General features: G+C 39.6%; 3 protein-coding genes across 3 annotated transcripts; 1 reads left to right on the top strand and 2 right to left on the bottom strand.

Moving 5' to 3' along the window:
* Positions 1 to 315: 315 nt before the first annotated feature.
* LOC131888300 (uncharacterized) lies at positions 316 to 2,318 on the bottom strand. Its single transcript, XM_059237121.1, has 2 exons — positions 2,015 to 2,318; positions 316 to 592 (listed from the first exon to the last, which is right to left on the bottom strand). Exons 1-2 carry the CDS (start codon positions 2,224 to 2,226, stop codon positions 463 to 465), a joined length of 342 nt encoding a protein of 113 aa, XP_059093104.1. The 5' UTR covers positions 2,227 to 2,318; the 3' UTR covers positions 316 to 462.
* Positions 2,319 to 5,675: 3,357 nt separating this feature from the next.
* LOC131888932 (galactoside alpha-(1,2)-fucosyltransferase 1-like) lies at positions 5,676 to 10,383 on the top strand. The gene is made up of 5 exons (XM_059237888.1): positions 5,676 to 6,596; positions 6,678 to 6,946; positions 8,664 to 8,818; positions 9,618 to 9,765; positions 10,110 to 10,383. The coding sequence occupies exons 1-5, from the start codon at positions 6,250 to 6,252 to the stop codon at positions 10,283 to 10,285; spliced, it is 1,095 nt and encodes a 364-aa protein (XP_059093871.1). The 5' UTR covers positions 5,676 to 6,249; the 3' UTR covers positions 10,286 to 10,383.
* On the bottom strand, positions 10,378 to 20,327 carry LOC131888931 (methyl farnesoate epoxidase-like). Its single transcript, XM_059237887.1, has 8 exons — positions 20,091 to 20,327; positions 15,807 to 16,064; positions 15,579 to 15,733; positions 15,146 to 15,371; positions 13,293 to 13,484; positions 12,914 to 13,009; positions 10,729 to 11,028; positions 10,378 to 10,641 (listed from the first exon to the last, which is right to left on the bottom strand). The coding sequence occupies exons 1-8, from the start codon at positions 20,170 to 20,172 to the stop codon at positions 10,454 to 10,456; spliced, it is 1,497 nt and encodes a 498-aa protein (XP_059093870.1). The 5' UTR covers positions 20,173 to 20,327; the 3' UTR covers positions 10,378 to 10,453.
* Between the last annotated feature and the right edge of the window lie 2,494 nt (positions 20,328 to 22,821).

Genomic DNA, 22,821 nt, shown 5'->3' with positions numbered 1-22,821 from the left:
AGATTTTGTCAATGGCCAAAACAGGATCGAGTTAGAAAAGGGAAAAAAGACCTTATTTGGGTGTTTTGGTAGGGACTTGTGGCAGACATAAAACAAATCCATAAAGTGTTCAAGTAGACATACGCACGAGTGGCTTAATACACTCGCATATTAACGGTTTTCGTCCCATTCTTGGAGGATGATCTAGCATTTATAAGAAATTATGGATAAAGATTGGGGAGGAGAATCGAACCGGGAAGTCCTTCATTCTAGGAATCTGCTTGAACTGATGCTACCGGTAGTAAATGAGACAAATAAAAGCTTCTCACAAGCATCCACAAAATCAAATGTTTTATTCATTGTCCACTTTTAGTTGCCGAATTGGTGCGTATGGCAAACAAAAATGAAAGGCCTCTGAGAGAAGAAGAGTAGCTTTCTACAAAATCTCGATATTTGTGTACGAGTATTTGGTCGGCTCAAATGTTAAGTCAGCAAATCAGCTTTGCTATAGTAGTGATATCCGGTTTGAGGAACCGTGAGGTCCCGGTCACTCTCCTTCACCAAATGACAATCGGAACCTTTCAAGAAGAACGCTCCACATTGTTCACCAGCCCTGAAATAAAAAGAAGCAGGTCTTAGTTGGAGAGATAATGTAGTTTTTGTGGTCTTTGTTAGGTTTTGAAAGATCACATACATTTCGACAAAGATTTCATGGAGCCCAGACTTAGTTTGAGATGAATTGGATGCTTTGGAATTTAGATAATTGGAAATATAGTAAATATCCGAGTAACTTGATATGCATCAATCTGTAACACTCATCAATTATTTACAGATGAGATTTTTTTTTTATTCTTTGCATCCAAAGACCAATGTTGTATACTATCTAGCTTTTCAGAGGGCATGGTTTTATCTGGTAAAGAGAAGGACTGATTAGTAGTGGTGGTTTGTAAGAGAACCACTCTCAGATGATCTCATATGATCTTCATTTCAATTCGTTCATCATAACGCTCCCAAATACATATGCCAGATCTTAAAAAAAGATAACAATATATGGCAAAAACAAAATCAACCTTTAGTATTTTGCACATTTCAATTTCTTTTTTGACGATTTGTTTCTTGTGGGAGTAACAAATTCAAAGGAACTTGGCATCCAGTCTATGCGATGTTTGCGATAGTATCTTTGTCCCATAAGGAAATCAAACATGTTTCCTTAAAACGATTCACGGCATTAATGAGTGTTCTGCAAGCATAATTTCTTAATAAAAAAACGCCTCATAGATGGGATCTTAATCTAGGCCAATGAATAGTTCCTCTCTCTTGAAGAGGCAATTAACAGCAAATACTGGTTGTGCGACTCAATTCATTCATTAACCATTGGATTGTCGGATACGGCCTCTGTTTCTGGTATGGTCTTATGCATAAAGTGTCAAGCCCATGAACCTGGGCCAATAAAGGCTGGTCTACTAAAAGGAAAGGTATGTTTGTGGTTTTCGTTCTTGGCCAAAAATGAAGTCTGTTGGATTATACCAACGACAATCCTCGTCAGGCTTACTTGGAGGTTGCTTGTGGCCTCAAAATCCAAGAAACTCAATACGGAAGGACCAGAGAAACCCAAAGAAAAAGAAAATCCGTTTACCACATGTTGCCATTTAAAGCTCCTCTACGGAAAAGTTGGGAAGAGCAACTAATCACGTGATTACGAGTACATACAGCGTTCCATCTTGTCACAGATGCTCAAAGCTCTTCGCTTTTGTCTCACCAATAAGTATACAACCAGTCTCTTTGTCTTTGTAGATCTCATGCCCTGTTTATAAAGTACCATTCATCTAAGACCGGATTATTCATCATTAACCGAATTTCCACTTTGTAAACGCACAGAGTCCTTCTCTAACCCCGAACCAATATTGACCGGTGACCTTTGTACTCCTTCAGCTTTGGTCAACATACAGTACGTCCAACACACCTCGACATCGAAATGAGTCCTGACTCACGAAGCCAAAGTGCAACCCAATTCTGATAGTTACTGGCAACTCACGCGAATCCTTCTCCCCGAATCGTGCAATAGTTGGCGCATTCATGGTACAGCATGTCCGTTCTTAGCGGAATAATAGCATGTGAGGCCTCGTCCGGTTGCCAAATGTCCATTGATGCAGAAAATAGGAACTGACTGAGCTGAGCTTGAACCGAAGTAGCTATTACCACAAGCAGGAGGAACAGACCCAAGATCCAACCACTTCTGAACGCCATCTTGAATCGAGGCTGTCTTTACTTTCTGTACCTCAAGTGGCTGTCAGCGTACCGCAATGTATGGAGTGAATGCCATTGACAACGGTCAACAGATAAGACGCAAGAAAGTCAGTCGGGTGGGTTCTTAGTGTTACGAATACTTAGAACGAAGAAAGAAAGGCATGGCTTACTTTTCTTATCGTCACTTTTGGTCTTGTCTTGAGGGTAATCAATTCCGGGAAAAAGGCGCGTTAGCAGACTGAATGCAAGAAGTAAGGTCTGGACGATTGACCTGAGGAAGGCATTAATACACATTTTGGGTCCAAGGATTGTGTGGCCTTTTGGTTGTTCGATGCGCTGGTGGCTTCTCAACAAAGGCATGATTAGATTCTGGATGGGCTTGTTGTTCACGGACTTCTAGAAATATGGACTGCCAACGAGCTTCCCACCAAATCTTGGTCATAGCCACTCTGAGCCACTTTTCGAATTAACGTAAAAGAAATAAGAAAATAAGATCTCTTCAATTAAAGATAGGTCATTTTTGTATCGTTTACTAGTAAAGTGGATCATTTCACAGTTATGTTGTCAAAAGCTTATGTAGCTGACCGAAAATTCGAATTTTATGTAGTGTTTACTACATAACTTTGAACATGTCTCCTGAGTTCCCTAAGCGTAGGTTTGGGCTCAAATTTGGCCAAGTTATTTTATTCAACAACATTTTGTGGCTGTATGAAGTGCTTATTTGGAATAAGATGAACGGTATAGGAGATATGAAATTTTGGCTTCCGTTCGCAAGTCCACATCTCTAGAAGTCCGTGGCTTGTTCTATTCTGAATTTGGAAGTGGGGCACCCAGATGACTAAAAGAGTTTCTCTGTTTTGAAAATGAGAATGACTTGAATGTGTTATAAGTAGATGCATAAAAGGTGTCACATCCGTCGTACAGATTTAACCATCGCTGATGAAATCTTGAAAATATGCTCAAACTAAAAGGCAACATTATAAATCCGTTGAAGAACGTAATTGGAGGAAAACCAAAGTAACTGATTAAAATGTCATTGCAATATTCATGGAACATGTTTCATTAAATTGAATTTAAAGCTAACTGAATAGCATGGAACTGATATCGTTCTCAGATTTAGATCCTCAGTTTCTTTGCTCTTGCCAAATTGTTCATATTATTGAACCTTGTATTTCAACTGAATTACTGATGATGATTTGCCAAGTCAGTCTCAAATAGAGGAGCATTTTTATATGAGGATCGAACATAGATTCTTAATATGACATTTAGAACAATGACCTATCCAATATCCCCAGGTCATTCAATCTGCACCACATTCAAATTCGTTTGGAAACCAAAGATTGTAAATAAGACATCCGTGTGTCAAAACAATTTTGAACCACAACGCAGTTTTGATTTGTCAGAGTGTGTTTGGATCGAAAATGTGAAAATACCAAAAATGCTAAAATTCTCCATACCTGCCTTGATAACCTCGGAGGCTGTCGCATTGCCCCACGAATGTTCACAAAGACCTCAAATGTACTGTTGAGGTGATTATTTTCGTCACCATAACAAGCCGTGTGTTATCATTGGCGTGCACCGTCATTATTGTCATTTGCATGGAACCACTTCACTAGGTTACGTTTATTTTAAGCCCTCCCCAAAACAGATCAATTTTGGTTGAGCGGGCCATAATTATGCTTCTCAATGATGACTATATCAAAAGCTCATCATGAAAAGCTGCCAATCCATTGTAAGATTGCGTAGCTTTTCCAATTATCATGGAGGTAAAAAAAGTCGAATGTCGTCTGCCTTCCAACAAAGGCCATCAGAAAAGTAAGGGCACATATCGAATGTCCTCTCTTTTTGTATCATTTTTATATTGCTCCTCGTTTTCGAAACGCGGTTGAGAGTACAACTCTGTCACAATGGAAGACATGCCATCCCAATATTAGTTTTCCCAGGGGTCGATCTCAATCAGAAAACCATCGCTTCCTTACGAACAGTACTTAATATCACAAATTGGCACCACACGTCACTGGTCAATTGAGTCTGGGTACATTTGAGTCCAAATACTGAAAGAATCTTTGGAATGTAAGATAGTACAAGAGAGACCGTCAGTTCAGGGATTAAAACATATCAATAGGAAACGACAACCCTGCTGTCAAAGGAAAATGATTAATTCAGGGATGGGTGGGGTGGAACGCAAACGCTTGTTCCATATTCTGGTTTAGGCAATGAATGTTATCCTTCATGCTCAATCAATGATGTACAATTACTCGTCTTATTTTATCGGCCCTTTCCTGACAACCGTCATAGTTTCTGATGCAGGGTGGCCCAAAAAAATTAGTACAGCCCAGTACAGCTAAATATTCTTTTGTTCGTATAGAAAAAAACCAATTCCATTGTCTTTGTCAGTCAAGAAATGCATTTGGAGTTCAGGAGGTATGTACGTACCGTACAACCACCTGTTTTGGAATTAACCCTGCTTGAATTTAATGCTTGAAACTAATTTTGCTTTCAAAGTTGATCTTTTTATTATACCATGTTCCATACCTATTCATACAGCTTTTCATGCTTATTTGTGTTTGATTAGTGATAGGGTCAAAGGGGACTTTGTCTGACATGCGTAGCCAGCTGTCACATCATTTAAGTTTTCCAGTGGGCAATCTTCATCCCCGTTTTAGATTGTTGCTTCATCTTTTGTTATGAATTAATATATATAAGTTGCTTTGAAAAGGTCAATGAGTTGAATCGAATCAGGCAATGCCCTCGTGATAACTAAACCACTACGCCACGTCTCCGCCCTAAAATCCCACCAGGAAGCAGATGAGAAGGGATTCAAAACTACCGCCAAATCCCATAGCTGTTGCTTCTTAATGAACCAGAAGTGGAGAAAATGTTACCCTCAGCCTGTACAAAGGCTAGATAAAGTACATAAAAAATGCCACCTGGTTTGAGCGAGCAAGTTTCTGAAGTCGAGCCAGAATTGTAGTTTGGTGACAGTAATACACTCACAAGTCCAATTTATTGAACTTTATAACCCATGTTACCGGACGATTAAAAATTTAGTTTGAGCACCTTTCCTATTGGTCGTATTTAGAGGGATGACTAGCCCTCTAGTCGTATTGGTTTTCTCCAGCATTCCCCTACAGAAACCAAGACGACCTAAAATCAAAAATCAAAATTAAAAAAAATTTCTCCTACCTTTCCTTTAGTTCATTTGGTCACCTAGTTTGTAAAAACAAGTATTTGTACAAACATAAAACATTACATCATGAACTTCATAGATAGATTCGAGTCTCCACTTTTATCATATTTTTCTTATCGGAAATAGTGCACCACCAATTATGTTCAAGCACGGTTCATTAGATATTTAGACTATTCGGTAATGTACAGGCCTTGATGAAAAATTGCTGTCAACTCAGTCACTCGTCAATGAAAGCAAGGTATCCAAATATAAGGAATCCTCTTTGATGGCGTGAACATGAATATATGTGCATGTGTGTGTGTGTGTGTTTGTCAGAAACGAGTGAGAGCCCATATGAATAAACAGTTGTGCCCGAATGGCTCTGATTTCAACCAACGAGCTTCTTCCAAACCAATCCTTGTCGAGGAAGGAAAGCAAGTCCTGGTCAATAAATAAAGGTTTACATTACGTGAGTCTGGTTCAATGCACGGCAAACAACCTTAACGCCAAGTTGAAAGCCAAGTCTTGTACCTCATCCATATCCAACATGACACTCCAGTTTAGTTAAAGGCCATCCAGCCCAGGTACACAGACCTTCACAGGACAGAGAGGCAACCCTCATCAACATTCAGTTCCCGGTAAATATGAGAAATAATCTATTAGCTATCCTGGGCTTGTGTCTTTCGATCATCTTTCACCTGCTCATGGCCTATCATCTTGATCTTCATTCTTGATGGTCAATACTTCGTGACAGTATCTGGCTTGGTTCAGTACTAAACGAAACCATTGATCACGTGGAGGGAAATTTGAAAAACAAAACAAAACGAAGTGTCGTGTTGGCCTTCATCGGGGAAATGATAATTAAGTGCTTCCGGTCGGTCGGTCTGAAGACCGCAAAGGCTCTAATGGGGGTTGCACTCGCTGGCCTTCTGGGTGGATATGTGGTATTACAACGGACATGGCATGCAGAGTTGAATCCAATGGAACCATCACGATTTGTCAGTTTTGGTCGGGGACGTTTGGGCAATCAGATGAGCTCCCTGGCCACTATTATTGCGTTTTCACAAAGGCTCAATATCACCCCATTTGTGACCCAAGAGCAAGCAGAAATGCTCTGGGAATACTTCGATGACCTCGATCTACATGTGTTGGAAGATGAAATGCCAAACTATCAAGACTATAGGTGGATAAATCCATTTAGGTAAGGGAAAGTAGGGGTTTTAAATCAACATCCACTGTATTAGAAATACGCTAATTCCACCTGTCTATCTCTTCGTTCCAGACTCATAGATGAACATATTTGGAATTTTGACTATTCGATTTTGTTCTCCCCCGACGGATCGGGGGCGTCCCTTCTCTTGGGTCAAACCATTGAGGTTGGTCACTACCCAAATGAGGTCCACATGTTCAGAGCAATCACGCCTTCCCTTCAATCTGTGTTCCGTCTAAAGGATCGCTATGTCCTCAACGCTCAAAGAAACTTGGAACTGGCCCGAAGTGAGTTCCTGGAAAAGCGGACAACTTTCCACGGGAATTCAGAAGAACTCGAAGGTGATTTATAGGGGTCCCGAGCTCAAGGCTCCCAATGGGTCGTGAAACCCAGAATTACAAGTGGAAGTGCATGATTCCTAGAACACGATGGTGACGCACTTACTCGCTTCATCTTTCAGCAAGCTCGGCCAATAGTTTTGAAGTGAATGATGGGCAATCATAACATTAGAATTGCCTCTCAGAGGGACACATTCTGCGACAAGCTTCTATCGGGGGCTGGGTTCATTGAAAGTTGTCCGCTGTACTGTACATGTACTGTCCTCCTATCAATCGTAGAGTTTTAGTTGGTTGGTCAAATAGAATAGCACTATTTTGAACTACTTTTCGTAGAAAAATATTTTCGAGAATGCACCGTTTCAAGGACGACGTTGTCACTGGACCACGACGGTAGGGAGGGGGAAAAGCAACTTCTGTCTGAATGAACCGAATGCATTTTCATTTTCATTGTCAACTAAGAAAGCGTTCACCAATTTTGAGCTCATCGAGTTTCTGTGTCAAAAGCCTTGAACCTCTTGAACCTCAGTACAACGTGGGTAAAAAATGACTGGCTTTGCACCAATTTGGTAAAGCCAGCTCATTCGATTTGTGCCCTCATTGGGCTGAGCATTAAATGTTCATAACTTTTGACACAGAGGTTTGATTGAGCTCAAAACAGGTGGGCGCTTTTTTAGGCGAACAAAATCTCAACTTGCATGGATGAAAATGTATTCCGTTGGTCTTGACAAAATTTACTTCTCCCCCAGCCTAACCTCTCTGTCCAGTGATGACGTCGTCCTTGACCTTTCCACGACCATTCTGGTAGTACTGATAGAGCTTTTATCCTTCAGTTTCACACCTTTTAGCTCTCTTAAGACATTGTTCATTCTCGTCTGGAGTTCCCTTTGGATGTCATTTTGTTTTTGATCAGTACCGGTTGTAATATTAGAGAACACATGTAGGCAGTAGTGTAATTTTGATAAGATTAATGGCTCGACGGGTATTTTTAGCTCTGACCAAGGGATCCGGGAGAGCAATAGCCGCAGAGTGACCAAACCTTTTTGTATGTCTGATTGCCAATTCTTCAAGCGTTGATTCCATTTGAGGCTCAGTTGTAAAGTTAGCTTTAGGATTTTGGTAAAGAATAAATTTGAGGACGGAATAATTCAGCATGGAATCACCAATGATACTATGTTCACAGTTTAAATAAAACATGGTTAGTCAAATTACGTTTCAAGCTAATTGAATTTAAATCCTCTTTTGAAAATTCAAAGTAATAAATAGGTAGAATATTAAACTTTCTATGGCTTTAGGAGTCAATCAATGAAGAATATACTTCCATCAAGATTCAAATATTTCAAATATTCACAACTCGTCCGTCAAGTCATCTTTCAAGTCAGGTTAAGTCGTCTTTTATGAAAGAGTCTAGCCAGTACAAAGAAAGAAGAAAGCCCTCTCGGAATCATGATCTTTTTGAGATTTAATCAATGTCAATTGCCTGAGATTGTTATTTTGCCTAATTTGTCAAATACCTAGGAGAATACCTATTTCGCTAATGTGATTGGATCCACCGTTTTGATAAGTGTGGTCATCAAGTATGTTCAAAACAGGCCTTAAAGTACACTCCAAGGCTGTATGTACGTACCATATACAGCAAGTAGTACGTAAAACAAAAAAGATTAAACTCATTCCCAATGCCATTTGCAAGGAAATGTCATCTAAAATCTATCCAATGTTCCAGGGTCAGTCATCATCAAGCCAGAAGACATTTCGTTTGTCAGTATTCACATTCGTCGAGGAGACTATGCCGAACATCTCAAGAGCTTGTATCACATTGGCTACGTTAAACCCGAATATTACTCCGAGGCCATCGAATGGTTCAAAGGAGCCTTTAAGGTACGAGTACGTCTGGGGTAGGTAAATAAGAACCAAACATGAACGTGTCTTCCGATCCATGGAATGCAAATAGAGGCCTTCGGGAATCCCGAATTGCACTGACGTGGCCATCAAACTTGTTTGCGCTAGGAGTCGGCAATGTCACAAACTTTGACTGTCTCCGTGATGGCAGGTGTCTTGAAATCAATGCATGCAATTCACTTTCTATTCTCAAGAGTGATGCATGTCGTCACTCTTGCAGGGTGTTCAGTGAAATTTTCAGTGCTCTTCTGTCTTGTCGCAAATCGAGTATTTCATTGAAGAATCGAATTGACATGTGCGTCATCACGGCGGAGGATCATTAGTCGTTCCAAATGAGCAATACACTGAAGGACGTTTTCTGATCAAAATATCGAGAAATGGCTTAGATTTTGAACGATGGAGAAACGTTTCGATCAACTTAGTCGGAGATTATGTGAGCAAACAACCGGCGTGTCTTGTACTTAACGACAAAACCCACTTTCCATGCTGCGAGAAGGAAATTTAATACGATTGGTATCATGCCTTTTACAAGATTATCTCCATGCGACCATTGTTCCAAAAACTTGATTGAAAACACCATTGCCTTGAGAGCCAATGTTTTGATGCGTAAAACGTATGTTATGGATGAATTGGCATTATTCTCACTTGACCTTACCCATCCCATTGTCCTCTGTTTGTAAACAAATTGTCTCACGGAGAGTACAATTTTTATGACGGTCGTCTGACGCTTTCCACCTATTCCCCTCAATAAACACTTTTTGACACGTCTCGTTTTTAGTGTCCACTGTTTTTTATTGTGAGTGATGACCTCGAATGGGCAGAAAATGAGCTGGGAGACTGTAACGGGCATTGCTTTTATGCTGGAAGCCGCAAATCCTCATCAGAGTTTGATCCAAATGTGCCATTGGCGACAAGCCCAGAAATTGGTACGATTTTTTACGACGATGAGCTTTATTCTTTTGCACTGGGTGACCATGGTTTCTCTTAACTTAGAGCTCGGATTTTGTGGTAATGACTCTAATATTTTCAAACCTTCCACTTCACTCGCTTGAAAATGGAATTCACCGCTTTTGATATGGATTTTTCTAGAGCACCATCACACTCAAGTAATGATACATTTTTCAATGTTCCGTTGTCATATTTATTAAATCTATATTACTAATTAGACGTGATTTTATATTTGTTTTGTAAATTTCATTTCACATAAGATAAGAGAATCGAACTCTGTCCAGGTGTTCTACGTAACAGAGGTTTTGTCGGCAACTTCCAGGAAACGACTTGGCTCTGTTGAGCCAAGTGAATCACTCCATAATCACCTATGGGACGTTTGGCATGTGGGGTGCCCTATTGGCCGGTGGTCAGACCTTACTACCCAAAGGATTTGACAATATGAAAGAGGTCAAAGAAATTCGGAGAGCCAACTTTCGAGACTGGACGTTCATTTAAGCCATGCTTCAATCCCAAATCCAACGTCAAAAATGCCAATCCATGTAGTATTGTACCATACAGTATACAGTGGAACATTAAAAAGAACTGTGTCGCAACAAAAGAAAGGAATGTCTTTTATTCTCGTTCAGCAATGTATGAAATGCTTGGAACGAAATGACAAATTTGTTAATCCCGCTTGAGGATCTCCACTTTGGCATTAAACTTTTGCGGTCCAATGGTGAGGCCTCCAATGGGATCCACGCTCAAGGGAGGCGCATCAGGAATGCGAGAAAATCTAAAAGTGGTTAGAAAATTGGCTAGAAAGAGAAGCACCGTGAGTTTGGCCACGGTTTCGCCCAGACATTTCCGCTTGCCTGAAATTGACAGACCATTCATTAGCCTTCTATTTGTGGATACTAAGACAATTTCTCATTAACAAGCCACTACTCGTATGAGCCCACCGTAGCCAAAAGGTTGAAGCCATTCATCATGGCTCTTGAGTTGACCGTGATCGTCCAGGAATCGCTCGGGTTTGAAATCCTCCGGATCCGTCCAATGAGTCTCGTTCCGATGAAGAGAATACAGGTTAATCTGGACTTGAGTGCCATTCTTGATCAAATGCTTCCCGATCCACACGTCCTTGGTGGGTATACGAGGAGGAGCAATGGGTAGAACGCTAGAGAGTCGCTGAACCTCCATCACAATGGCCTCGACAAAAGGCAGAGAAGGACGATCATCCAGAGTCACCTCCTCTCGATCGCCTGAACGAAAGAGATAGTTATATGGCTTCTAGAGACCGGATTATAAGGTGATGGAAAGATGACTTTCAAAGTGCCGAAATGTAGTGAACTTTGTTTGAAGACGTTTTGGCGCATTTTAGTTATTTCTTGACATGTTCGTGCCCTTATGTGCATCTTTGCTGACTAGCTTTATATCTTGATTGTTTGGCCTGATATGCTTTATCTTACTTGCTTTTTGATGGCAACAATTTTGATTCCGGTGAAAGGGCCAAGCCAGATAAAAACGAGATCCGCCTCTCGAATAAACTTTTCCGTGGAGATTTCGTCATAATAAAAATTGAAAGCACTCCTGATAAAAGCAGGTTGAAAACTCTTTATCAAGCCTTAAGCGATTTAACAATGTGGTAATGTTGCTCTTTCTTGATCATTTGCCTTAGTCAAGAAAAAGCTTTGATGAGAAGATGCTTGCATCGGTTATAATAATTAAACTCTTTTCATTCAACACTTTACTCAGTTAACGGTCATTCAATATCAATTGCAGAAAAGTAGAACTCAAAGTACCGTACTTACACATTTCAATGAATGCAAAGAATGAACAGAGTGTATTTGAAAGGAAATTGTGATTCCACAACTCATTTCAACGCATGTTTCTTCACTACAGCCCGTGTTTCTCATTACAGTATATAACATTTTTAAAACGATATGATATCTTGGCTCACCCCGACAATGGAAGCCATTTGGCTAATGAAAAATCATGTGGGGGCAAATGTGCAATGCAAATAAGCTCGTCCCAAGATTCAGACATACAACTCCTTAAGCCAACAAAACTTTGTCGCCAATCAACAGAAGTTGTCCAAGAAAGCACCAAGCTCACGTGTGCACACACTCAACACCCACGCCCACCCACGCACACGTCTTAACTGCTGGCTAATCAGTTCAAGATTCGAAAGCCAAGGGGACAGTACGAGCCACTTTCAGACAGTAATGGCCAGAGTTGAATCCTTTTTTGGGCGTTGCAGTTAAGTTGACACGAGAAGGAAAAGGGGAATGATTTGGATTCCAAAAGTACTCAGCATGGCAATGATTGGCAATCAAGGAAAAAAGTAAAAGCGTGAGTGTCATGATCTGCTCTTTCAGTCGTAATACAAAATTGTGAAGGAATAATTTTCAGACATAACTTTTGTGACGCACTTGTTACAAGATAGGATCACAAATTGAAATTTTGTTCAAAATTAACCTTGTTCTTCTTTACCAACACTTACTTATTGATAAGAACCCTCGCACTCAATCTACTCGCTTCTTTCAGGAACCATCTTAGTAATTTTGCGAGCGCGGTAGTACTTCATGATCCTGGGTACCAATTCCTATGTTAAGAGTTTTTAGATGAAGCCAAAAGTCGTTTGCCACACAATACCTTGAGCACTGGCCAATGGCCGTTCAATGCCAATAAGTCATTTGTGCTGGCTTCCTGCTATTTCCGATCTAACTAGAAATGAGATTTTCAGAGTTCTATACAAAGGAGAAACGACATAACTTGGAAAGTTTACTCTCTCTCTCTCATAAAAGTAAATATTCCAAATGCCCGAAAAATGCTAAAACATGAGTTTAATATTCATTCCCGAGTAAGAAAACGATCTGGATACTATTTTCTGAATACAGTTTCACCCACTTTGGATTATTAAAATCGTCACAATTATTGTACGTTAAAACCAAAGGCCATCTTGAACTGAACCAGTCTGGGATTCGAACCAAAGAACCCTGTGGTATTTCATTACGACCCCCCCGCCCTTGGGTAATATTATTCAAAACCTAATAGTACGATACTTCTTCAAGTGACAAATGCTAGTAACGCAAAGTGTTATCGCCACTCTCTTTTTATAGGACTTCAAAACAAATTGCAACTTACCCAAAACGGATTCAATTTCCTGTCGGGCTCGCTCTTGGGCGTCAGGATGATTGATCATGTACAGGAAAGCATAGGCAAGAGTCTTCGACATGGTACCTACGTACAATGGAAAGGAATGAATCTGACCGTTTTCCACGTCACGTCCCAGCCACGTGTCCATCGAAATAATTGTAGATTTAAAAGGGTGTCTGTTTGTGTGTATTTGAACAACTTTTTCAATTTGCTGAAAAGGTTCTCTAAACATGTCCTTTGACAAGAAAGGCGGGAAATTGTATCCGTTTCATCTCTTCAGGTTTTTTTTTTCTTCTTCTTCTTCTTAGTAAGAATGACACTCACTCAAGGCCTTAGAAAATGAGCTGTCTAAAGCAGTAGCACGTACCTGAACCCCCCGTGAAGAAATCTTGAACCGAAATGATGAGTTGCTCATCTGTGAAATAATCTCCGGAAACCCGTCCTTTCGCTTGAGCTCGGAGGAACGAATCAATGTAGCCACGGTCGAAGTCCGATGGGAGAGAGCTCTTCTCTTCTTGCACAAATTGACGAAGGAACCCTTTGAAGATGTCCATTTGAGCTGGAACGTAAATTTCAATGGAAAGCTTAAGCACCGAGGTTGTCCCTCATTAATGCGTTAATGGCTTTCCCATTTGCATTGGAGATAAAAGTCTAATTCCAATTTGTCATTGCACGAAATTTGTACTATTCTTTTCAGTTATAACGTTTTTGCAATTCGACCTATCGTTGAACCTTTTTTGGGGGCGACTCAAAGTCATGTCAAAAGGGATAAAATATGGTCAAATTGGTGTATAAATATAAACAGAAGGCGATCAAATTGAATGATCAACAGGGTAAACTGATTATTAAAACTGTGGTATCACAAGGGCAATGACTAGAATACGTTCAATTTACATTCTGGGGTTGCACAGACAAAACAAATGCAGAGGGAGAAGGGAAGATGAAGAACTTCTGGGTTATTGCAATGGGCCAGATTGCTAATTTTGTATTGCCATCTATTTCGTTATAAATTACAGTTTCATTAGGGCTAGAATTTGGTTGCCTCGAAATAGTTATTCAAATAAGCAAAATATGCTTATTTTCTAACCATAATGCTGATAAAGCCTTGTAAATAAAGTGAGTGTATTACAACTCCAATGAAAGAGCTCAATGGCCAAAACTTGAAAATCATCCATGCGTTTACCCAAAAATTTGAAGAGTGTCGGATGATATCGAAAAATAGAAAACGCCTTTAAAAAGAGCACTTCGTTCTATCAAAGGTATTTGTTGACAATGTTTCAAATTCGATGACGTAGACGTGCTACGAAAACAATAATAGACTCCTGTCTTTGTTTCAGTGTTTCTTCTTCAAACCCACGAAATAAATACTTGCGCTTAAGATGAACAAGGTAGTTATTCCTATTCTTTTTCCGTGAATGACACCTTTTTAAGTGATGTACAGAGAGTTCAACAATGTTGGAATTAGGCTCAAAGATACAATTTGAGCATGCGAAAAAAAAGCGAACTAAAAGAGTGGTTGTCATTCAAGGTAGTGGCAAATGTGCTCAGTAATCAGATTAATTGGTGCAATGGACCAAGCAACATCAAAGTTGGTTGTATCAAAGAGAAAAATCCTCTTTTCATGTGATGGATGGCGTATTGTACATTATCGGTAGTAGATAAATACCTTCCAAGGCAAACCATGAATTGGGCTCTCTTTGAGAACACATGGATGGGATTGGTCTTGGGGATGGAAGGAGAATACCATCCAAATATTATTCTCGATCAGATTTAAAGAAGTACGTACAGCTTGCAAAGCATTTTATATCGCATTATTCAGAAATTCTAGCAATACTGAAAAAATTGGCATACGTCGTCATGCACAAATAAAAACGGGGGTTTCCCCACCGCAAAGTTCGCAATTTTTTTTGTACAACAGCAATTGCATTTTTTTGAACCAATGCATGAAATGCAACAACTATGTAAATGGATCCGGTTTTTATAACCAATTTACTGGACATACTCCATTTTCAATATGCATTTTTGAACAATGGGGGGCTTATATGAAATCCCTCCATCATCCTTTTTTCCTTTTCAAATCACCAACTGAGACCCAAGCCAATTGAAATGCCCGCATCATAGCACACTTACGAAAGATGTTAGTGACACCACATCAAAAATGGATTCCCATTCTCAAACAATTTTTGAAGAAAAACTCCTCTTCTGAAAAGTACAGCAAACCTTTAATCTTATGGTAGATCTGTCGGAAAGGGGGAATATGCTTGAGGAAGCTGATCCCCGCAATGGGTCCAATAGCCTGTTCCATGGTGAAGGTCTCCATGTGCTCAATCAACTGAGCCAATCGTTGATCGTCGTAATCAAATCTCCTGCCGCAAACCAGCCTCCAAATCACATTGAGACAAGGGAGATTGTAGAAGTCTTGCATGGCCACAACACGATTACCCTCCTGCACACATTCCAGTAAATAGAAACAACTGGATTAAGGCCAGGGGATAACCGTACAAAGGCAAAGGCAGCGGGGGGTTTGAAATTCCAAATCCCTGACATTAAGAGTTGATTCAGACTCCGGGGATTTGGAACTTTATAAAGTGATTGAGTGATTGAGTGAGTGAGTGAGTGGGTGGATGGATGGAATGGAACTGCGCACTTTTACCTGAGTGGCTTGTTGCTTGAGATATTGAATCGAGAACTTGATCTCCTCTTGGATATGATCCTCCATGGTCTGTTTGCCGAGGCCGAACTCTCTCAAGGTCCTCATCATGAATTTTCTTTGTTCTTTCCAAAGTGGTCCATCCGGAAAGATGACACCTAGGCAAGAGACGAGAACAGGAAGATTTGATTGTCTCAAAGGGGCCACTCCACTGATTCGCTTGTTCTATACCTAACGGCTTATCAAAAGAGTAGATCTCATACAAAGCCTTCAAGTTGGGCCTGGCCACGGTTTCATCCATCATGGTGAAGGCCTTGATTTCTTCCAATCCGGTTAGAACCACCCACATATCCTGTCCCAATGCCATGGACATGATCGGACCGAATTGCTTGGAAAGGCGATGCATGGCTCGATAGGGGAATTCGATGGCCTTAGAATCAGCTTGGCCCAATGCAGGAAGACTCCCCATGAAAGGGAATACAAAGGGACCTTTTTTTGGGTACCAAGGGGGAAAAAAGAGAGGAATGAAAAGTTCGTAATACGAGGAGCACATATTGACCTCCATGAGTAAGGCTTGACTTGGTGCGCCTACTTTGTCAAATTGAAGAGGGAATTAAATCGCAAGGCTAACAGAGAATTCTTAGACTTGTTGAACGATGGTGGCGAGGGGTACTCCGGGAAATATCTTTTAATATTGGGTGTGAATGGAGGACTTTTAAAACACTATCAAAACTGAATGTGAAAAACTTTTTGGCGGTTTGTTTATGTTATATTTGTTTATTTCAACCCATCATTTTTGTTCCAATTGATTGGAAATCGAAACCAAACACTACTAAACTTTTAACATGTGTTTTCTGTAAATGAAAAAGGCAAAGAGGAAAAGGTGAGGATGTTTCTTTTAAAGATGAAATGGCACATTTTACAATGCAAGTTGATGTATCATTTCTTGAAAAAACGTCAAAGTTGTAAATTGATTTCCATAAAGTAATATTCAAAAGTTCAAGCAAAAAATTCTCCGCAGGCACCCTAGGAAATGTCCAGGTGGCCGGATCAAAACCCTTTAAAAAAAAATATCACTAAAACGCGTTCCGTCAAAGCCAGTACACCCTTTGTATAAAAATTGGAGAAAAAGTTCAAGAACTCGCGAAATGTAAATTCGCTGCACCTCAAACAAAAATGTTCATATCCATGAAGACGGACAAGGATTTCGAAACAAAATCATTGGCAAGAATTGACATAATAAATCATTCAAGAAAGAAAGGAATCCTTAGCAAGGATTGTATCTTTTTGATTTGGCTATGTACAATAAAAGCGGATGATCAAGCAAACTTTTAAGCAAAACTAATAAGGGGGTTTATAAATGCATGGACTTGCGCCTTTGATTAAATTACATGTTAAATCTTTTATCTTCAACATCACTACACCATTTATCACACCATTGCCGCAATGGTTCAAAGAGATTCGCTAATTTCTTCTCATTGAATCCTCCTATGCTGTCTTGATCCTTTCTTCCTTTTCCTCCACCCACATGAAAAACAGTATCCGCTCATTCAGAATGCGAGTAAAATGAGCATTGGTAAATGACCCAATGGCCCCAATCTTGAGGCTCACCCGAGCTTTCGATATTATCAGGCAAATCAATCATGCATCGGGACTACCTTCAGATGGATGAATATCTTACGACTCAAAACATACCAAAAGGCTCTCAACTGAAACCTTACGAGTAAATTCCTACATAAAACATGAATTATGAAAGTCAGTGTTTGTGTCATTCAGGATGACGAGTAGCAACATGCATCTCAATAAATCTGATGATAATTTAGCAGGTTTTTGACATTACGTGTATTTGCTTTTTATTTCGGTAGCCGCATATTTAAGTAGAATAGCTTTCGGTTGATCACTAGCTCTTATGCTTTTTCCTGATGGACTCATTTTGATAAATGATAAAAAAATGCTCTGAACAGAGGTCAAAGTGTCACTTTGCAGTGTGCTTATCAGCAAAATCTAATCGGGTAGGTGAAAATAATGACTATTTAAAGGAATTCTTGATCAAGCTCCTCCTTTTCCTAACGCATTTTCTTGATTCAGTTCTTAGAGGTGTTTTGTTGCTTTCCACTCAAATGCGATTGAACATATCGAGTATGTGATGAATGAAGCACAAACGGTATGATGACGTCATCACATTTCTGGAGGTCACCACCATGAGTAAAACAAAAAAAAAGATACTGAAAGTAACATTATTGCAATAAGTAAGTTTGCGTGACAATTAATAACATTGTTTTTTTAGTAACATACGTTTATTGAACCCATTTCTTAGACAAACGATTTCTTTGCAGGACAAATTGACAGAAACTTAACAGATTATTGATGACCAGAAATTCAAGTGATTTTCAAAAAGCACAGTGACGTCATCAGCCAGTTGTTTAAAGGACCCAATAAGTTATAATGATAATCGGGTAAAGCGAAAGAGCTCAGTTAAATGATCCGAAGATAGAATGATAAGCAGCAATACAGAGAGAAGTCTGGAAAGAACCAACATATAGATGGGTGACTATTGAACGAACTAATTGTGCTTTGTTTGTTATATCAACTAATTCTAATCCAATGGGAGATGAAGTCCCACTATTCGAAACAATCAGATGCATGTAGCGACATAATGAATGCCTAACCGAGGGCTTAATCATTGGGTTTAGGCGTTTTTCAATTCGGAGTTTCTTAATACCGTAACTCCATTCTCACACAAGCAATATGTTAAGCTGTTCAAACAGACCAAAGGCATTCAGAATCATACCAAAGCTGGGACCAAGTGTTTAAAAATATACTTAAAGTAGGTTCGTTTTGTTGCTATCAATCGTTTGCTTAAAAAAGGTTTGGAACGAGTGGCAAATATTAACAACCTCATCTACTAATCAAGGCGAGATTTTTAAACTCTCGTACCTTTGAGTTACTGCTTGGACGTTACCCACAATTAGCATCCGCTCTCCACTTTGATCAGTGTATTTTCTTACCGCTTAACGTCCCAGCCCCTAACCCCAATGTACGAGCTTTAAAAACAGGCGATACACTAGTTACTTTTCAAACTGGCTCACAGAGAGTTCTTAACAAGGATTCTCAGAAGGTCTCCGGACGGACCAACTGGAACGAAAGAATTGCACTTCTTGCCTTGTAGGCTCTCTGTCTCAAACACATCCGAATCAGACCATTACTGGTTGACATGGTGGGTAGTAGAATGGGAGTTAATCAGGGCCGTTAGAATAGTTTCAGAATTGTGCCCAACGTGGATCATCTAAAGGAACGTATGTCTCCTTTTTGCCACAATTGATTGTTGATCAATCCGCTCAAAAATGCTAATCTAGCAATAATCCAATTGCTATGCAACGTAAGTCCTTATGTACGTTAAACAACACTATGTATGGCATTAAACTGGGTCTGGATTTATCTGCAAGACCTTGCATAAGTTTTGCTACAATATCACGTAAACCAAAACGTGCGGCTGCTCTCAAAGTCTCCAAACGTGCTAAAGGTGATAAACATGCACAGAAATCATGCACAGTAGAAGAGCACACTTTTAAAGTACATTTTTTACTTTGGCTTCGTCATATTTATTCTTACACAAATAGTAAGAGAATATACTGGCTTGAACTGAATCATACCAATTACAAATTTTATTTTCCATAACGAATTACACAGGAACAGAATGAACTAGCGGTTCAGTATCCCAAATCCTGGACAGTCTTTCCCAATCATGTTACCCTCAGTATATAATATGAATAATATAAGGTATATCATTCATGTTGATATGTGTTTGTATTTGGGGTGCTAGGGTCGGAGAGGTGAACCTCGCCCGGCCAGCGAAGCTAGCCATCACATCGTCCAATAATTTCCGATAGGCAATGTCAAGTCCGATATCAGAGTGGCTCTCCGTCTGTGGGAGTGGTTTAGCGTGGAAAAGCATCCTTGAGAAAGGTTGGGGAGGAGAATCGAACCGCGGACCTCTTTCATGCTTGGAAATTATGATAATCACTACACTATGACTGCTCTCTTTATAGGGTTTTATTACTGCTGTGACGAGTCCGGACTCGAGCACGAGTGCACTTGAGTATTTCACTCGATTTTGGAGATATTGGCCGGACTCGAGAGTCTTTTAGGAATGGCTAGGACTCGAAAATATTTTTCCTTAGAATGCGAGAGACGACTCTTTTCGCTTGACCTGGCTCTAGTAAAAGACTCGAGTCCTCTGCTGGACTCAAGCAAAAAGTAAAAAAGGAAAAAAAAGGACTCGCCTCAGCACTAATTCATATGCATATGTTTTGAATTTAACCCAATCTATAAAAATGCATGAAATAAAAAACCATTTCATGTTGTTTATGTTCCGGTTGACAATGTCACACTGAACAACAATTTGATTTTATTAATCAACTTCCTTTATAGAATTATTGCATAATTTGACATTCTTTTGGATGTCTTTGATGCACTCAGATGTTGCATTATGCTATACATACCGGGATTTCTTACCTGGCGGTCGGTTTTGCCATCGCCACAATGGCACGTAAGTGTACAAACATATCACTATGAAGAAGAGCACAAACAACCACATCTCGAACTGTTGCCTGGGTCAATGGAGAGCGTAAAAATAAGGACAACCTTGGCGAATTCCTTTCAAGCACTTGTATATTCTTTGCACGTTGCGAGATAAGAAAATGAAACACTTACGACCCAGCGACAGATCAAGTGACGTAACTTGAGATCATAGAACAACCCTGGCTCAGGCTTCTTCTTGACCCTTGCCTTGGAGGAGATTGACAGCGACATGTAATCATTAGGGATGGTCAAAAGTTGCGAATGACCAAGCCATGGCTTGTTACTGAAACTAAGGAGGGATTGATGTACTCTCACACGGTGTTCAAAAAGGCCCTATCAAGTTTGAACGGAAATACTCAAGCACAATGTGGGATTCTTCTAGTGCTTGTGAAATCGTAATGAACAACTTTGGTTTTTATTGGATGTGGAATTCTAGTCCGTGTAAAAAACTTTCATGCCTAAACAAAGTTTATTATTTATAGATTATAATGTTCCATTAAACCGTTACTTAATTGTATGCAATTTAATGGTTCAATTTTTATTGATTTTAGCTCCAAAATCCCCCGGTTATATCTTAATAGAAATTTCCAAACAATTCGTACCGATTTTCAATGTCAGATAATAGAATGTATTGTTTTTCTTCCATAGTCCATCAAGTTGATAAGGTTTGGAAAATTTTAGCTTTAATATGTTTTTAGGGATTTAAGTTTTTTATTTGGGCTAGAACTGCAGGACGTAACAAAACGGGAACTGTTCCTTATGATTTGGGGGGCCAGAAAAATGCCTGGATGTCTTTTTTAGCCATTGTGCTCAGTAAAGGTATAAATGATGATCATTGAAATCATCGAGGGGTTCTTAAGATGACAAAAATGCCTTATCATGTTGGCCGTTTAATGAGCTATATTTAATCGCAAGAAATGACTAAACTTAGTTTCGCTAGTTCTTTACAGGGGCAGAAATTGATTGAAATCTTCAAAGCTTTTTGAATCCAAAAAAACTATTTTCGTTCGATCAGAATAGAATGTTGCAATGAGAATCTAAAATACCCTCTTGAGACCCGTCGTGACGGCAAGCTGGCCTTTTTTTTGCACTTTGGTGACATTTTCTTGACATGATAGCTATATATGGTAGCCGAGTGTTCTAAATTACCCGATTGAGGCTCGACATGGGGCCCCAATTGGCGTGGGTTCGAATCCCGCCTTCGGAGAAAACATTTTAATTCAACTTTTGCCAATCATGCTTGCCTTTCATTCAGTTGTCAAATAAAAACAAATTGTGGGAAGGGTAACTCCATCTCGGGTAAAAGCTCTAATTTGGGGTACCTTCCTGTTAAACATATCAAAATTTATTACTTGTTGCCAGATCTAGCCGTTTTTGAATTTTATTTGTCGGGCTCCTTCTTTGTTCAATTTGCCACCTTCAAATATTGGTAGGGAGCATGTAGGTGTTGATCCAGTAGCATCTCTTGAGGCAGACTTTGACAATTTTCTGACCAAAATTCCCGACCAGCCCTACATTCAAAGGCTTTTCACACCTGCCAACTCTAATTCGTTGGTCGATCAAATGATATATAGAAATAAAGTTAAGTAAAATGAATGAGTTTTTCGTCTTTGACTGCTGGAAATTCCATTGCCAGTGGCGTTCTGAAAGTCCGCAAAACGGGAAAAAAATAGCAGGTACGGTTGAAAATTGGGCATATTCCGAGAAATTTCATGCTTCGTCGCAAAAATCTGAAGGCGCAGGAAACTTTTACTATCGCACGAAAACTCATCCAAAAACCCTACAAAATTATTAGGCATTTTGCTTGCTTGTCATTTTCTTGCATGCTTTCACAATCAAAATTACTCCGTGCAACAAATCTCTGAAGGCGCAACAAGTTTTCCACCGTTGGGTAATCGTTGTAGAAATTTTGATTCCCTGGACTAAAGTACTTTTCCAGTAAAAGAATTGTCTCTGGTGCCGGTACTTTGGACTTCAACATCATGAACCATTTCCGCTCCTTTCATAGATACTACAACCAAAGTTTTGTTCAAATGGTAATTCTAGAACCATATGTGGAACCATAGACTTCATCCTCATTCGTTATTATTGGTGTTTGGACAAACCATTCCTGAAATAAAATCCATCAATCAACTTTGTGAAGATGGTGCGCTTACATCCCAAAATTTCCGGACATTTTTTGTGGTTTGCAGGGTTCCCAGGTTTTCAGAAAGTTGTTCCGGTATTTTGACTTTTCGTATTCCGCCAAATTCCGCATTCACTTGCATTCACTTGGCATTTATGATCAAATGAATCATTTATAATTGGCACTAGGTTTTTAATAGTTTCTGGTACTGAATTTTGAATAGAGAAAGAAAAAAATCCTAGCAAGGTCAAGCTTGAACCATCAATATCACAGGTGGTTGGTCAAAAACACTCATGGGGTTCGAAGATCTTAAGAGTGATGACAACCAAGTTTCTTACACATGCATTATGACCATTTGGGAGAGAGACGAACTTCATTTGAAGAATTGAGCTGGAGCCGCCATTTTTGAAACCTAAACTCACTTACTTCCCTAAATCTACCTTTGACGAAACCATCACTGTATTTGAGTGATGATCTTTCACCTTTCATGGACGATATCAAAATATGACGTTGCTAATTAACAGGAATTTGTGTCCAATT

The sequence above is a fragment of the Tigriopus californicus genome, chromosome 10, assembly GCF_007210705.1.
Source record: "Tigriopus californicus strain San Diego chromosome 10, Tcal_SD_v2.1, whole genome shotgun sequence".
In the NCBI taxonomy this organism is placed as follows: Eukaryota; Metazoa; Arthropoda; class Copepoda; order Harpacticoida; family Harpacticidae; genus Tigriopus; species Tigriopus californicus.
Note: the sequence above shows the minus strand (reverse complement) of the source record. Positions and strands in the feature narration are given on the sequence as shown.

Excerpts from the sequence above, each read along its gene's own strand:
- LOC131888300 (XM_059237121.1), bottom strand. The coding sequence starts at position 2,226 with ATGGCGTTCAGAAGTGGTTGGATCTTGGGTCTGTTCCTCCTGCTTGTG. Across the intron at positions 593-2,014 it reads ATTCGGGGAGAAGGATTCGC|GGCTGGTGAACAATGTGGAG; the intron begins GTGAGTTGCCAG and ends TTTTTATTTCAG.
- LOC131888932 (XM_059237888.1), top strand. The coding sequence starts at position 6,250 with ATGATAATTAAGTGCTTCCGGTCGGTCGGTCTGAAGACCGCAAAGGCT. Across the intron at positions 6,597-6,677 it reads AGGTGGATAAATCCATTTAG|ACTCATAGATGAACATATTT; the intron begins GTAAGGGAAAGT and ends TCTTCGTTCCAG. Across the intron at positions 9,766-10,109 it reads GGCGACAAGCCCAGAAATTG|GAAACGACTTGGCTCTGTTG; the intron begins GTACGATTTTTT and ends GGCAACTTCCAG.
- LOC131888931 (XM_059237887.1), bottom strand. The coding sequence starts at position 20,172 with ATGTGGTTGTTTGTGCTCTTCTTCATAGTGATATGTTTGTACACTTAC. Across the intron at positions 15,372-15,578 it reads TCAAGCAACAAGCCACTCAG|GAGGGTAATCGTGTTGTGGC; the intron begins GTAAAAGTGCGC and ends GAATGTGTGCAG. Across the intron at positions 11,029-12,913 it reads GGAAATTGAATCCGTTTTGG|GCGATCGAGAGGAGGTGACT; the intron begins GTAAGTTGCAAT and ends TCTTTCGTTCAG.